The following is a 16,563-nucleotide window of genomic DNA, read 5'->3' as shown; positions in this document are numbered from 1 at the left end:
GACATTATTTACAGGCAAGCCCCAATCGTAAGTAAAAGAGTAACAAGAAAAAAGACACCTTGGAAAAATAATGAAGTTAATGAGAAAATTGGTCTAAAGAACAAGCTAATGGAAAAATATTAGAAATCCAGGATCAGTGACGATTGGGACAGACGTAAAAACGTGAGAAACGAATAAATATTTTGATCTGACAGAGAAAAATGGAGTTTTTCTCTAGTGCTCTTAGTGGTAGTAAAAGTATGAAAAAATATGTGGGAATGCTTAAAGAAATGTGATGTAGTGGCAGATAACAAGAATTTAATTAACATTTTATTGTGTTATAGTTTTGTAGAAATGCATTCTATAAGCAATGTAAACATGAGTATATGACAAATATTTGCTTTAGAGGATTGAAATTAATTATATATTATTTATTTTCTTAAGTAATAAAATACAATCTTATATTGATAGATAAACACTGATAAGATGAGTCCAGCTGTTTAGAGCCTGAACATGAATGAACGTGTTGGTGTCATATCACTGAATATGAATCACCAGTTGGAGCCTGGCTGCCGGGTAAAGAACAGCTCCAACTCAAAAGTCCAGGTGAGTTTATTTTGGAAATATGAATCTCATTGATAATTAAATTTAAATTTGAGTGCCTCATAAACATATTTCATTCTAAGATTGTAAGGTAGTGGCTTAGAATTTATATTCGTATTTTATTCAGACAGAATTAAAATTATTCCCCATTATATTTTCAAATTTCCACTATTTTATATTTAATCAGGAAAATTTAAATTAATCTAAAATTACTATTCTGATTACTACTAGAATTTATTTTTATTTTACTTAAAACTATTTTTACAAATTAATTTTAATAAAAATCTGTAATTGATTGAAACAGAAACTGAATTATTATAATTAGTGAAAAGCAAGTATTTTTTCAGCATCTGTAAGAAAAACAATTCTGATGTAAAATAATGCCTTTTAAACATTTTAAACAACTTCTGGTATGATACTATTTTGGCATTACAAACATTTTTTGGGGTCAATTATTTGTCTGTCTGATCCCTATTATTCCTTGTTAAATCCCATTGAGAAAGTTAGTGGCTTCATTTTTAATGTCAAAATATATGACAATGTAACTAACAGAATGATGCAATTGCCATTACATTTTTTATTTGTACATACAGTATATTACAAAATAAATTTTCAGGATTTAAGTAGGTTTAAATGCTCCATAACAAAACCTGTTACAAATAAGAACTGTAATATTGTAGTGATTTTTCTACTGGATACAAGTATTAAGTACTTTTAATTACTTAACATAAATTGCTGTAATTACAGTCTAAAAGTAAAATTTTGTAGCCACAATTAAAAACTGCATTTAGATTGGATTTGCAAATGTCCAAAGTTGTAATATTAGATAAGATCAGTGTTCATTGTTTTAAAACATAATAAAAAGGCAAGGCCCATTGTAAACTTTTACTGCAAGACCCCTCAATTTGATATGCATTATGCACTCCTTTCCCACTTTCTATAATTCTGATTACCTATATATCATGTAAACATAAATAACAAGAGAAAACGTGTCATTAAATTGTCAGTGTTCAAATAATAAAAGTATATGTAACAAGTCACTATAAAATGATGTATGTGTAGGGATAGTTAGGCTACATATGTTGATATGCAACATGTTTGAAGTTCTTATGGGTGTATTTAATTTGTTTACAAATTAATTTATTCTGCTATTTTCTCATTGATATTATGGTTACCCATAAGACCAGTGCAAAAATATTTTTGCTAATGCTCAGCCAAATTCCATGGAGTGGCATTCACCATAATTGAACTCAGTCTTCCTCAAATAGAAATAAAGGTTTGTATGCAATTTCAAGTCTATAGATCAGTTTGTTTTCAAGATATCGAGCGGAGAGTCAGACAGATAGAAATGTGATATTTGAAAAGTAATAGTAATAGTAAATATGGGAAATAAGTCAGATTCTTTTAGTGAAATTGTTTACCATTTTCCCTCAGATTAATGATAGTGATAACACAAAGCCTATGCCATAAGTAATAACTTTAACCATTCAAAATATCATCGAGATACTTTAGTAGGTGTGTCGCAGGATGAGTAATCTTATTTTAAAGTAGTATTCACTTTATTACTTTATTTTAGAAAAATAATTGCTGATTATATGACCAACATTCTTATATTTTGTATGTTTGGATTTGTTTTGTTGGTTGAGAAGCTAATGTATAGGTTCATATGAACAAAGGTCATGTCATTTGGTAGCTTATGATATCTGACAGGTTCCGGCAATTGATAGGTCAGGTCTCATGAAGTTTCTTCTGGTCCCTGAGAGCTTCCAGTCTGTAGCAGCTCCTACCCTCAGAAAGTTCTTGCATCTGTACGTCATTTGGTATCTACTTACCAGCTCTGAGAGGTACTAACAGGTCTTTATCTCTTGGGGTATTGTGCCATTTAAACGATGGCCACGAGAGTTGTGTATAACAATTATTTTAACCCTGTACACAATAATTTTATTCATAAATTATGTCATGCGAAAAGAATTATTTGTCCAGAAGCTCTGCTCTCTTAGCTCAAAATTTGAAGAGAACCCATCTAACCTCTAAGCGTTTATAATACTTGAATTGGAAACTGTTTTGGCCCTGGTCCTCCACCAACTTGGCTCCAAAAGTTCTAGGAGCTACTTTTCTTTTTCATTTGTTCCATAAAATGTTCTTGCCAATTATGGTTAACACGATAAGGTGTTTAATGTAAGTATGTAGAAAATGGTTTTGATATTAGGTCTCGACCTCCTTGTTACAAACTATCCATCACCAACACTTATCATGTAGAGCGGTCATGTCATTTTGTATTAAACAACTGCAAGGCATCTATAGTTTGTGAGGAGAGAACCGTTTTGGCAGGGGACTTCATCTTCTTGACTCCAAAACCACTTTATAAGCTATTATTGGTTATTGTTTTTTCTATACAACATGCATGAGTTAAAATCCATCCAACTACAAGGCTTTTAGCGTATCTATTTACAAAATGCCACTAACCCTAGGGCTTTCACTTTGTTATAAAAATTACTCCGAAAATTCATTCTGGGTTCTGGGTTAAAATTTCAAAGAATGTCTAGTTCAGATTTGGTTGAAATTCATCTAACTACAATATATCTAAAGTAGGTGTGTAGAAAAAGGTTTTGACCCTGAGATACTACAAGTGAATACTTACTTACTTACTCCCATGGCCATGGATACCCTAGGTGATATTTGGCCTCGCCAACCAGCTGCCTCCATCTCTCCCTGTCTTCACAATCCCCCTGACCCTGACAAGTGAATACATAGGACCAAAATTAAAGAGTTATGGTAATTTTATTGATTAGGTGTTAATCTGTTTTAGGGGTAGAAAAAGTACCAAAAGATCCAAGTGATGGTAAAAAAATTGTTTTATTATCAAAAATTCTTTAATCGAAATATAATACAGTGGAACCTGGCTAATTCGAACTTCTATAATTCGAAGTCTTCTTTAATTCGAATATTTAAATTGGTCCCTAGCATTTTCTATATAAGTAATGCAAAAATATCGTGGTTAATTCGAAGTTTATTTAGGATAATTCGAACTTTTTATAGCGAACCCGCGAAAAGACGCTGCACTCTTTCTAATCGCAAGGCCATTGAACATAGATCTAGCCACCCTCCCGCCCGGCCGGCCGGCTCGGCCCTATCCTTCCGCGCCTATTGTTTTGTAGACGTGACTTCGGTTGTCCAGCCAATGGACCAGGGGATCATAAAAAATCTAAAACAGTTTTACAGACGTTTATTGGTTGAGTACATACTGACTGAAGATAGCGACGCCCTAAAAATCAAGTTAGACATTCTTCAAGCCTCTCGCATGTGCAAGAAAGCTTGGTACAAAGTAACGTCCGAAACGATCAAACATTGCTTTAAAAAAAGCTGGTTTTGTAAAAAAGGAGGACTACGGCGAAAAGCCAACGACATTATAGCGGAAGCGGTACCTTCAGTTGGTGGCTGGGAGGACGTCATTACTGACCCTGCCATCTCGTTTGAAGATTTTGTCAACGTGGATGAAGATGTTGCAGTATGTGGTGCGATAACAGACGCGGAGATCATCGCTTACGTGCTCAACAATAAACAAGATGGCGACATGGCATCGGGTGACGAAGACGGCGAGTCATCAGTTGGGGCGGAAATAAACGTTCCGAGTGCGGCCGCACATCACATCATGGAACTTAGACGTATTTTTGAAAATAAAAATGACGTAAGTGAGTCTATTTTCAATTCATTGAATATGGCAGAATCTTTTGTCACTTCCAAAAGACTTAACTTTAGAAAACAAGTGAAGATTTCCGGCTTCTTTCGAAAAAATTAAATAATATTGTACTTTATAATGTTCCTTATCACCATTCAACTTATTTTCTTTTATTCAAAAACAAATAATGCAATTGTGTATTTTTTTTAGATAATTCATGATTCAATTTTGCACTGTTTTACCATACTTTGCTTGGTAGAAATGCACAGAAAAACATACATTTACAACCATTCATGTTATTTTCAATAAAGGTTTTCAGCAAAGATGTAAAGTGCCATTATTTTAAGCCTTTAATTCTTAACTCTTTTAATTCGAATTTTTGTATAATTCGAATTTTTTTATTGGTCCCTTGAGATTCGAATTATCCAAGTTCCACTGTAATAGAATTTTTGTATTTTAATTTAAACAGCTATTAATGAAACTAAAAAAATATATTTTTTCACAGTCACTTGGATCTTTTTGTACTTGTTCTACCCCTAAGAGAGAATAACACCTAAACACTAAAATTATTCTAAACTTTATTTTTTAGATTCACCAAGCAAGCAAATTAGCTATTATTTTTTTATATTTCAACCAATTTAAACAAAATATTATACAGTTCAATCTATAATTTCATGAAAACTGATGGGGATAGAAAATATTGTAGACACATAAAAACTTATATAAAGAAAAAAAAATGTAATACGTTGTTTGTTATGAACAAATGAATAATAATGGAATAAATCCTTATTAACAAGACTGTGCTCTATTTTACAATAAAGTGGATCGTACAGAGCTTTAAACATGCATTTATTCAATTGTTTTTAGGCTATTCATAACAAACAGAGTATTACAATTTTTTACTTTTAATAAGCTTATTTTGATCTTTTATGAGTTTTAATGATTTTTTCTCTTCTTGTTGGTTTTTATAAAATGTTGTTTTAACTAGTTATTGTGCCAGCTAGTTTAATCAGTAATTTTGCTAAGCTTATAAGATTGAGCTGTCTAATAAGTTTCTCTGTTGTCCAAAACACGTTGTATCTCTGTTGTATTAGAGATCTTATGATAAGAAACTTATGCAGAACACAGATCTATGTAACAATTCACCAATGTAGGCTAGCACAAGTTTTCAAACAAAATTCCTTGCACAATGAAATGCTCAATTATTTAATCTTCTAACTACTAAGGCACTGCTTATAATCCAGATATATAATATTATATAGAACAATATCTGAACTCTTAATTAGCTAATGACTTGTTAATGTCAAAAAGGTTAGCTATTGTGGTATGTACAGTTCAATAACGGTTTTATATAACACAGATTTTTGCAATCCTGCGTGTTATTTTTTGGTTTGTTTTTAATGAGACTGTCAAGATTGTTGTTTGTTTTAAACACAATTCTTATGTTGAACTTTATACTTAATATTTTAATGTTTTCACATAACCTCTGCCCATAAAAGATTGACATAAACACAAATTATGTCAATATTCTGACATAGACACAATATTCTAACTAGTGGATATTTTTTTGGGTATGTTTACACTTGTTTGTGACTGTCTGAGGTTATTAATTCTGTCTAAGAACTGATTTAACTTTTTAATTTCCTCTTTAAATTTTTATATACTGGAGTATAAACTCTTGCTCTGTCATGAATGGAAAGCTCCTTTGATAGATTTTTCATTATTTGATTCAAAGTGTAAATGCTTTTTTGAGTTTGTTTTCTAAGAAAAAACTCTAGTTTGAAGAACATTCCTATCTCTTTATATAAACATATCTAAAAAAAGCCCTGGTTTGGACCTACACTACTGTAAGGATGGAAAGAAAAACTTGATCCAAAAAATTGTTTAATATCGCCACCATTAAAAACAACAAATGTATCATCAATGAATTTTTGGTTACTAAAGCAAAGGTTTTTTTGCTAAAATCCTCCATAAAATATTAGTAAAAAAAGATGACACTAAATACCCTATTGAGATTTTTTCATCTTAATGATACATTTAATCCTCTAAACTCAAATAATTACCTTGAATGCATAGTTCTGTTAGTTTCATAATTACTGGTATGGGAACTCTAGTTCTTTGGTTAAATAGTTAGTCAACTTTGATGTTATTCATTCATTGTTTCTAGAAATGGTACATTTTTAGAGTAGAGATTTCAATGTATAAACTTTTCAATATATTGGTATCAGCCAATTTCAGGGATTATACTCTATAAAAAGTCCTTACAATTGTTAATGCAAGAGTCTGCTTTTTTCTATTAGAGGTGTTTAAACATTCAAAAGGATTCTGGACAGTTCCCTACTGGATTTTAGACAAATCACAAGAGATTTTTGCAGTATTGAATACTTCATGTTCAAAGGCATCAGCTGGGCTTTCAAATTGTATATTGCCAGAATTTTAGATGAATGTAATCTTTTCTTTATATGATACTAAAATGAGTCAAGTACAACAGTTTCTCTTTATCAGTTGTTGTTCAAATTTGGACTGTGTTGTCTTCCCTAAGGATGGACACATCCTTTGTCTCTTCTTTTGTTAATTTGGGGATATGTGAGAATGTTGTTGTGAGACTAGTCAATTTGTGCATCAGAAAACGTACAATGACTGACTCATTTCTAGTTACAAAATCCATTGCTGTTACTGATTTTTGTTTGACATTCAACAGAAAAGTTTGATCATTTATAGATACAACTGATATATACGGTGAACATTTTTGAAAAAAGTTTGTCTATGGCTAGATCTGTGTTGGTATCCATCAGTGGCCCTGCCCAAAGTCCATTTGGTGGCACCAGTGCTTCTTTATAGGCCCTTCAGGAACCCTTAAAAGAGCGTCTGAGGGCCCTAAGACTCCTCAGTACTCAAATACCAAAATAGGTGGGTGGCTGTAGGCCTATGCCCACAAAAGGTTGAGATGTAAGAAATCATAATATAGGGAAGAGCCAGAAGTAAGGAGGGCAATCAGAAAGTATGAGGGCCGATAGAAATACGGATGCGGGCATTAAGGGGCTTGGGTATTTGAAAAAACAGGTGGCAGTAGCGTCGGCAAGGGACCTACTTGGTAGTTGATTGGTGGGTACAGTCTTTGGTACGGTATTAAGCAATACAGAAAAGCAATGTGTGACAAAAATAGAAGGTCTAAATAGAGATAGATCGCAGTAAGACAGGAAGTATGTATTAGGGTAGGAAACACCTAAGTACATCTCCTATAAGAAACAATGGTAAAATATTGCCATAAGAAACTCCATTGAGCCGTTATGGCTAGATCCATGAAAGGTTCACTGCTCTGTTACAGTCATTGCCACAGTTGCAGTTGCAACTTATCTCCTCAGTGGGGTTCAGGCAAATAGATCTTGAGTGGGTCACGCAGCCCTGTACAAATCTGAGACCTTCCATAGTTTCCTGAGATGTGGCTAAGCCCTCGGCACTGGCAGTACTGTGTTTATCGCTGAGATTTTCTGGAGGGTGTGACTGAGCCGCAGAATAGCTTGCCAAGTTCGTAGTTCTAGTAACTTTCCATGTATATGATTGTCTCTGCTCAGCAACACTAAGCAGGATTATAGCCAGTGTATTTTCGGACCCCGGCTTGTGCAAAGTTTTGGTACATCTTCCACTTCGAATTTCACATTGGTTGTTATTTCGCCAATATAGGTCGATGGACACCATAGAAGAAGTTGACTTTATATATTGATAGCTTGTCAGTATACAGCTAATATGTGGTGTCCTGAATCCTTCCAGGATTGATGTTTTAAAGCGATAAACCAACAAAACAGCAAAGTAGGCATGGGTTCCGAGGTTTTAATTGAAAAATCCTAATGGTAGTCATTAAAAAGGTTATTCGTCTGTATAGCGAGGTTCACCGCTTCGAAGTTGGTAAATGGAGAAGTAATCCCCAACTATTATTGCTGCTTCTCCAAAGGTCACTATGCTATTTAGCTATAGTTGAAATAAAACAAATTTTATGCTTTAGAAAAGAGCAAAAAGCATTATAAAAAAAAATTAACTACATCTCATCCATTGAGTAAATGATATTTAAATTTAGAAGACATTTTGATACAACCCATACTGATTTTAAAACCCAATTTAGACAAATTTTATCTTTAATAATGTCACTGGAAGTAACTCATAAATCGTTCAAGGTTTCAGTGCTCTTTCTTATTGTGTGCAATAAGATTATTGTGATAATCTAGATGCCATCAGTATACCCGGTGTTTAATAAGTAATTTGTACATTGTTCAACAAATAACTGTGGTGTCATATGCTTATAAATGTCTGTAATTTTGATTACAGTTGTAGTCTTCCAAGATGGAGAGGTTACCGATAGAGATGATCGCGAAGATCAGCTGTTACCTTTCAGTGGCAGACCTGGTAGCTTGTAGTGCCACCTGCCGGACTTGGCGGGAGATGTTCAGTGATGACATGGTATGGCGGCGGCACTGTACCCTCCGACTTGTAGAGTATCTTGAGAACACTGATACCACCATCCCCGGCTTGCAGCTCACAGAACACAGTTCGCTCAGTCCGTTGCCTGAGTGGCGTACAAGGTTTATTAGAGAGAATTGCCTCTGGAACAACTGGCGTCAAGCAAACTTCAGACGTCATGTAGTGGCCAGCATTGATGGAATAGAAACCCTTGTTATTTTTTATAAAAATGACTATTTAGTGACGGTTATTTTTAATCAGGTACAACTTTGGGATGTTCGGGATGTACCGATTTGTTTGATAACTGATCCTTGTGAACTGGATAAGACTTTGGATATAGACTACGTGAAAGTCTTAAACGAAGACAGAATTCTTTTTGTGCAATCATCAAAGGTATCCGTGTTCCTTATAAGTGTCACATCAAGTCCTTGGTCTTTGATCCACACGTTTAATTTCAATGAAAGACATTCGTCTGAGAGTAATGGTGAAAAGGGTATGACGCCACCTCCACCTGATGATCAAGATGATGAATCAGTTGCAAATAAATATATCTACGTTGCTTCTGGTGATTATTTCCTTGGAGTTGCAGCAGGCTACAATAGACTACTACATATCTGGAACATCAGTACTGGAGAAAAATTGAAGGAAGTTATCTGTCCCATTAGAAATCAAAACTCCTACTTTACAGGCATATATTACTCTCACAAGCCATCAACAGATTTTGTATTCACTATGGAGGAAATCAGAGAAGATGTAGAAGAAAGTAAGATGTATTTTCTAAAAGTAAGAGTGCATTTGTATGTGTACAACGTGAGTGAGCTGAGATTTAGAGACTTCACACAAACACGGATGGGAAGAGTATACACCTGCATGATCTATGAACCGTACATTTTCCTAAAAGATTTTTTTAATTTGACAATTTACAACTATAAAACATCAGCAGTGGTTGAAGTCAAGCCTACTATAGGTAACCCTATAGTCTTCAATGACAATGTCATTTACATTACAGAGGGAAAATTTAAGGAATTTAATGTTTCTACTGGAACATCAAGGCAACTTACAAGTTTTAGTGCTTTCCCGATGTTCTTCATTGCTTGTGACAGATTCATAATACAGATTATCAATTTTCGTGACTTTGAGGTTTTTGAAATTGTTGGTAGGAGAGAGAAACTGATGCAGCTAAGTATCAGTGCAAACAATGAGTACTGGTTCTCCGATAGAGTGGCAGTGACAAACAGCATGTACACTAAAAAGGTTATAGTTGAATACAAAGAGGAAGACAGTAAACGTCACATCACTCTCTTAAATTTCTGGTAAATAATGTGAGTGTTATTACATCTCTCTATCCGAGGAGTTATAGCCAAAAGGAATTTGGACAGTTACCTGTAATATGAACTACAAGACCTAATTTTTGTCCAGATGGGTGCTAGATTTATAGACTTTTGGAAGGATATACATATAGGAGATTGTAAAATAGTGAAAAGTTAATTTGGATCTAACTTTATCTGATAAAATGTTCTTTAAGTTTCATTACATTTTTCACTTTTTTACATTCAAAAGTATCACTTTGATCTTTATTTAAAATCGATTATTTGTTAGAATTTAAAATTTATGTAATCACTTTCTTACACCATACTGAAGTAAGTACAATAGAAGTGATCTCTTTATTAGCTGGTCAGGTTTTCACATGTTGTCTTGTCCAAAGTAGACACAGCCGTTGTCTTCTCATTTGTTAATTTGAGGATTTGTGAGAAGGATTTTACTAAGGAAATACCACTCTCGTAACAAAACTAGTCAATCTATTTCTCAAGATAAATAACTATTAAAAAAAATACGAATTGATTCCAGTTACAAAATACAGTGCCAAAATTAATTATATTCTACCAAAAGTTTTGCTTTAAATAATCTGATATTTCTTCTTGATTGAAGACATTAGAAAATAGGTTTTATTCACATTTTTATAGAGTGAAATCACGTTGTTGTACATCACCAAGCCTCTCCTTTGTCCGCTTGATGTCGTGTGGCCAGTCAATAGATTCTACTTCATGTGTAATTGGTGTTGTGGTCATGTCGCAGTTGGAATAGCAACCCGACACAATGCGCTTTCGTCTTGTGTGAATTCTGCTGTACTCGACCCAAGTATGAGGTCACAGATTCCTGGGACTGTGGCCAAACCCTCAGTACTGTAAAGAATTTTTTAGCCAGTATTTTCAGTATTGTGTGTGGTGATTTATGAGATTTTCTATAGTTCATGAAAGGTGCAGAAGAGTTTGCCAAGTTCGAAGTTCATGATAGCTCTCCATGTAACCAATCCTTCCTGTTCAGCAGGATCAGTAGCCCGTGTCTTTCACCTCAAACTTTACATCGGTAGTCATATGGTCAGTATGATGACTTTGATGGACCATGAGCGAAATTAACCCTGTGGAATGGTAGCTTGTTAGTACACAAATCATTTGCTGGGTCCTGAATACTTTATAAAGCTATAATGCCAACCTTAGAGAGCCAATGCCTTAAGAAGGCCATCAAAATCAACAGGCAAGCGTTTGACACCATGGTCCTAGATGAAGGTGGGTAATGGTTTCTAAAATGTTGCTTGTTAGGACAGCAAAGCTTCTCTGTTATGGAGTCATTAAATGGATAAGTACACATCTTTCCAATGGGCCCGCTTCTCTATACTATTTATTTTTATATCTCAGACATGTTGCTCATTCTAAAAATGAAAATCAAATGAAATTAATAATTTAGGTAGTCACTAAAACAAATTATATTTGTTTGGAAAAGAGCAAAAAGCAACATTACAAATCCACTGTTTCTCTCATCCATTGAGTAAATTATATTAAACTTCCAATGACAATCAGGTACTACCTATACTGTTTTTAGTGCACAGTTTTGACATTTTATTGTTAATAATGTCACTCCAGGTAACTCTTCAGGCATTTAAGGTTTAACCTCTTTCCTACTGCACAAAATTCTAGATGATCATCAATAACCCGGTGTTTAATAAGTATTCTGTGAATTGATCAAGAAATAACTGTGAAGTCGTATGTTTACAAATTTCTGTAATTTTGATTACAGTTGTAGTCTTCCAAGATGGAGAGGTTACCGATAGAGATGATCGCGAAGATCAGCTGTTACCTTTCAGTGGCAGACCTGGTAGCTTGTAGTGCCACCTGCCGGACTTGGCGGGAGATGTTCAGTGATGACATGGTATGGCGGCGGCACTGTACCCTCCGACTTGTAGAGTATCTTGAGAACACTGATACCACCGTCCCACCCGGCTTGCAGCTCACAGAACACAGTTCACTCAGTCCGTTGCCTGTGTGGCGTACAAGGTTTATTAGAGAGAATCACCTCTGGAACAACTGGCGTCAATCTAACTTCAGAATTCATGAAGTGGTCTGTAATGAGGGACTAGGGAAGACCCATGCTATTTTTTACGAAAATGACTACTTAGTGACGGTTGCTAATGACAAGGTACAGTTTTGGGATGTCAGGGATAAACCGATTTGTTTGATAAACGATCCTTGTGAACTGGATTACACCTTGAATATAGACCAAGTTGAACTATTAAGTGAAGATAGAATTCTTTTTGTGCAATCCTCAAAGGTGTCCGTGTTCCGTATAAGTGTCACATCAAGTCCTTGGTCTTTGATCCACACGTTTTATTTCGATGAAAGACACTTGTCTGAAGATTTTAGTGAGGAGGGTAGGTCGCCACCTTTTTATAAGGATGATGATGAATCAATTGAAGAAATATGCTTTTACGTTGTTTCTAGTGACTATTTCCTTGGAGTTGCAGCAGGCTACTCAAGACTGTTACATGTCTGGAACATCAATACTGGAGAAAAATTGAAGGAGGTTATCTGTCCTGTAAGAAACCCAAATTCCTGTTTCACAGGAATATATGACTCTCACAAGTCCTCATCAGATTTTCTATTGCTGACCGAAGAAGATGCAGAAGAAGAAGACTGTCTTCTGAGAGTAAGGATGCATGTTTATGTATACAACGCAACTGAGTTAAGATTTAGAGACTTCATACAAACACGAATAGGAAGAGTGAACTCCTTATATTCATGTAGGATCTTTGAACCTTATGTTTTCATCAAAGATTATTTTAATTTGGCCATTTACAATTATAAAACATCAACACTGGTTCATGTCATGCCTGCTGTAAGTAACCCAAAAATCTTCAATGGCAACATCATTTTTGTTTCACAAGGAAGTTTCATCGAATTTAATGTTTCTACTGGAGCAACAAGACAACTTACAAGTTTTGATGCTTTCTCGATGTTCTTTATTGCTTGTGACAGATTCATAGCACAACTTGTCGATTTTTACGGTTTTGAAGTTTATGAAGTTGGTAGAAGAGAGAAGCAGCTGCAGCTAGACAGCCCAAACACCTGTTACTGGCTCTCTGATAAAGTGGCTGAGACGAACAGCATGTGCACTAAAAAGTACGTAATTGAAAACAGAGGGAAAGTTAATTCGTTTCATGTCTGTGTCTTGAATTACTGGTAGAAAATAAGAGTTACCAGCACATATATGTGCTTTAATGTAAGTGAGTATTTTAACATTATTGATAGTTAAGTATTAATATACCCCTGTAATATGCTGAAAGATAAACTAACAGTTTCTGTAAAAGTAACAGAACACACGGTTTCTATACATTCACTACAATAGAACTGAAGAAACAGTTTTACAAATTGTTATAGATAATTCTGAGAGAGAGATAAAGATAGCTACATAATATCTTATTTAGAGTATGTGTTGACTATATTAAATGTGTATTATCATATTAAATCATCTATATTTTGTAATACAAATATGAAGTAAAGGTTTTCTTATACGTAGTTTAAAACAATACAATGTAGAATCATTTGTACTGTTAAATAATTTTATTATTATAAGTGATTAATTTTAAAGTTATATAGGGAGATAAAATAATAGCACTAGAAAAATATTTTATTGGAAGTTCTGTTTAGCACTATTGAATCTTAGCAATAATTAGTCCATGTGTTTTGCACGGTAATGTTAAAAACACACAAACAAAGCCTTAATGAACAAAAACTCAAAAAAAGAGTATAATATACACATAGAAAGGGACATACTGATATATTTTGTGTCACAACATATATAAGAGGTAAATGTCTATACTTAAATTTATTTGTATGTGTGTTTTTATAAGTTACTTTATATTTTTATGTTTCTCTTTTAAGAGAATATGTTTAATATTTTTAAAACAATGTTTTAAAAAATAAATTAGTTCATAAAGAAAATTGAACTTTCTACTTGTAAGCAATGTCATGGACAGGGGCAGGTTCAGGGGGAGCTAATCATTACTCCTGAAAATTATTGTATTTTTCAATATTTTATTGTTAACAAAATTTAATGATAATTTTACTGAAATGGTATAACCTAATAATATGTAGAGTAGATTTCTACATTTGGATCTTCTAAAGTACTAAAGTAATTTCTACACTGGATTTGCTCCTGCCCATGGCATCATTGAGGATAGATAAGTAAGTGTTCAATGACAAATTTATTTTACTGTTATAAAAGATGCTAAGTAAAGAAAGTAATGAATGTTAGTATCTGAGAGTTCTCACTGTTATCGAATGTAACTTTACCAGAATAAAACAATACAGAATGTTTACATTACTATAACTAATTAAGGCTTGTATAACTACATGTTTTAAATTTTAATTTTATAGTAAACATAATTTTATCACTCACTTAAAATAGTATTTATTTCCCATAATATAGTCATTCTTATTAATTGAAAATAATTCTATATAGATACTTTTATACAATGCTTATTAATAACTAATAACTAATTTAGTTTCTTTTAACAATGAAGATACTCCATTTGTACTGCATTTGTTGGTGTTGGGTATTAGAGACAATTAAAAACAATTTTAATGACTAATTATAATTAATGAAAAGTGAAACAAAATAATTTGCAGCTTGAGGGATTATTATAACAACTGTTAAAAAGTACTGGGCTGTTGTAAAATTAATTCTTTTCAGTAGTTGATTCACCTGGTGGGATGGTAGTTACACACAAGATCCTTACTCAAAGGAGTTGGTCATGCTGGCAATTTTTGTTATTTGAAGATTTTAATAAAATTCATAAAAGATGAAACAAATATTTTTGATAGTTGAAAAGGACTTTTTTAAATGTATTTCTAATAGCATTTAGATTGATGATACTGACGAAGTCTTTCTAGAATTTAGAGGTCTATATATTTTAAAGACTATTCTGTTCAATGGAGAAGGTTGATAAAGGTTTTGATCTCATGATGTATAAAGTTCTTTCTTCTACAGAGCATTGCAATAATTGTCTTAAAAAGGGCTAATCTCAGTCTGTGGCTCTTGCAGCCTAATAAAATGCTGGACTTTTAGTTTCTCATTTAGGGGAAAATACAATGTTTTGGAACAGTGGCCAGATTTTAACGTCTTAAGCCCCCCTCTATTCACCAGTAGAAAAGAGAATAGGAGGAAAATAGTGGATGGAACAGGAATCTAGTACAAATTCACAACTGTAGGTTACAGCCTTCTTTCTTGAAGTCTTGTTGAGAAATTTTCACTATAATGATCAAAGAGATTGTTTTTAGAAAATATTGAAATGGATAATTAGGTTTGTTTTTTAACAACTTTCTAGTGAAATAAAAATAAATTATTAAAAAATATTATTGACAAAACATTGAAACATTGGGCCTTTATTAATTTATCTACAAGTAGGAATAATCATTTTAGTAATTATGCATGCAATGCAGAATTAGCAGATTTAAAAACTTCACATGTATAGTTGTTACTCACTCTTCACCTTCACTCGTTCGTCACATATCTTGATAGTTACTATAACCAATGAGTACTAGTATTTATTGATATAACACTCTCTTGGCGGGTAATTTAGAAGGTTGATAATTTAAGAAAGGTTGAATATTGATAACTTTATATTCTGATTTCTGAAATATATTTACTGTAAATAGTAAATAGGTTTTACATACTTTAATTTGAATGAAAATATTAGTGGATTTAGAAAATTAATATTAATATTTTCCCATATAGTGAAAATATTCTATATCTTAAACCTGTAGAAAGACAAATCTCTGTTCAGGGGATCATACCAAAACCAAATCTAAACTGAGCCATCAATATGCCCACTTGTGAAGGATGGTGAGAGAAGATAATGAGCCTAAGATCAAAATAAAACCTGAAACCTAATTAGTTATCATGCCTTTAATAATATATAAAAAAATGAATTTTTCCAGTGCATTTTAAGAAGAAATTATAAAACTTTCATATATACTCTCTCTGTCCCCGGTCCCCACATTAGTTTTTTAAACCTTAACAAAAGTTTTCCGTTGACCAATCAGATAAACTAAAGTGAATATAAATGTACATTTTCATAATGTAAGTAATTAATGTGTATTAAATTTCTTAAAATGTTTATTAAATTAAATTTATATATTTAAATTACATTAGTATCCATCATACATTTTTACTAGTACTGTTAACAATTCTAGCAATTTCTTAAATTTGAATAATATAAATTAGGATAAAAATGTTGCAATATTTATAACTCTTTTTGGTACCCTCCAATACCAAACCCCCACAATAACTAAAACGGCTGATGATAGATTTCTTACCTAGGGTAAATTTATCCTATCAATTTCACAAAGAATCTGGGGTTTGTGTTTATACAATCCAAATTGGCTCACGGTTCCTATGCTGTACTTAAGTATTATTGCATTGAGTGATTTTATAGGACTCAACCACAATATATATGCCATTAAACTAGTTGTTTTTTATAACTAGCTGAAGGAAGAAAAACAACAATAATA

The 16,563-nt window shown here is 33.1% G+C and overlaps 1 protein-coding gene across 3 annotated transcripts; it reads left to right on the top strand.

Moving 5' to 3' along the window:
* Nucleotides 1-14,448, top strand: LOC124359656. Of its 3 annotated transcripts, XM_046812580.1 has the most exons (3): nucleotides 1-585; nucleotides 8,585-9,479; nucleotides 11,792-14,448. In XM_046812580.1, exons 2-3 carry the CDS (start codon nucleotides 8,600-8,602, stop codon nucleotides 11,878-11,880), a joined length of 969 nt encoding a protein of 322 aa, XP_046668536.1. In that variant the 5' UTR covers nucleotides 1-585; nucleotides 8,585-8,599; the 3' UTR covers nucleotides 11,881-14,448. The 3 variants fall into 3 exon arrangements, with proteins under 3 accessions (XP_046668536.1, XP_046668534.1, XP_046668535.1); XM_046812578.1 differs by having other exon boundaries at nucleotides 8,585-14,448; XM_046812579.1 differs by having other exon boundaries at nucleotides 41-585; nucleotides 8,585-14,448.
* The last annotated feature ends 2,115 nt before the right edge of the window (nucleotides 14,449-16,563 follow it).

The sequence above is a fragment of the Homalodisca vitripennis genome, chromosome 4, assembly GCF_021130785.1.
Source record: "Homalodisca vitripennis isolate AUS2020 chromosome 4, UT_GWSS_2.1, whole genome shotgun sequence".
NCBI lineage: Eukaryota > Metazoa > Arthropoda > Insecta > Hemiptera > Cicadellidae > Homalodisca > Homalodisca vitripennis.
Note: the sequence above shows the minus strand (reverse complement) of the source record. Positions and strands in the feature narration are given on the sequence as shown.

Excerpts from the sequence above, each read along its gene's own strand:
- LOC124359656 (XM_046812578.1), top strand. The coding sequence starts at position 8,600 with ATGGAGAGGTTACCGATAGAGATGATCGCGAAGATCAGCTGTTACCTT.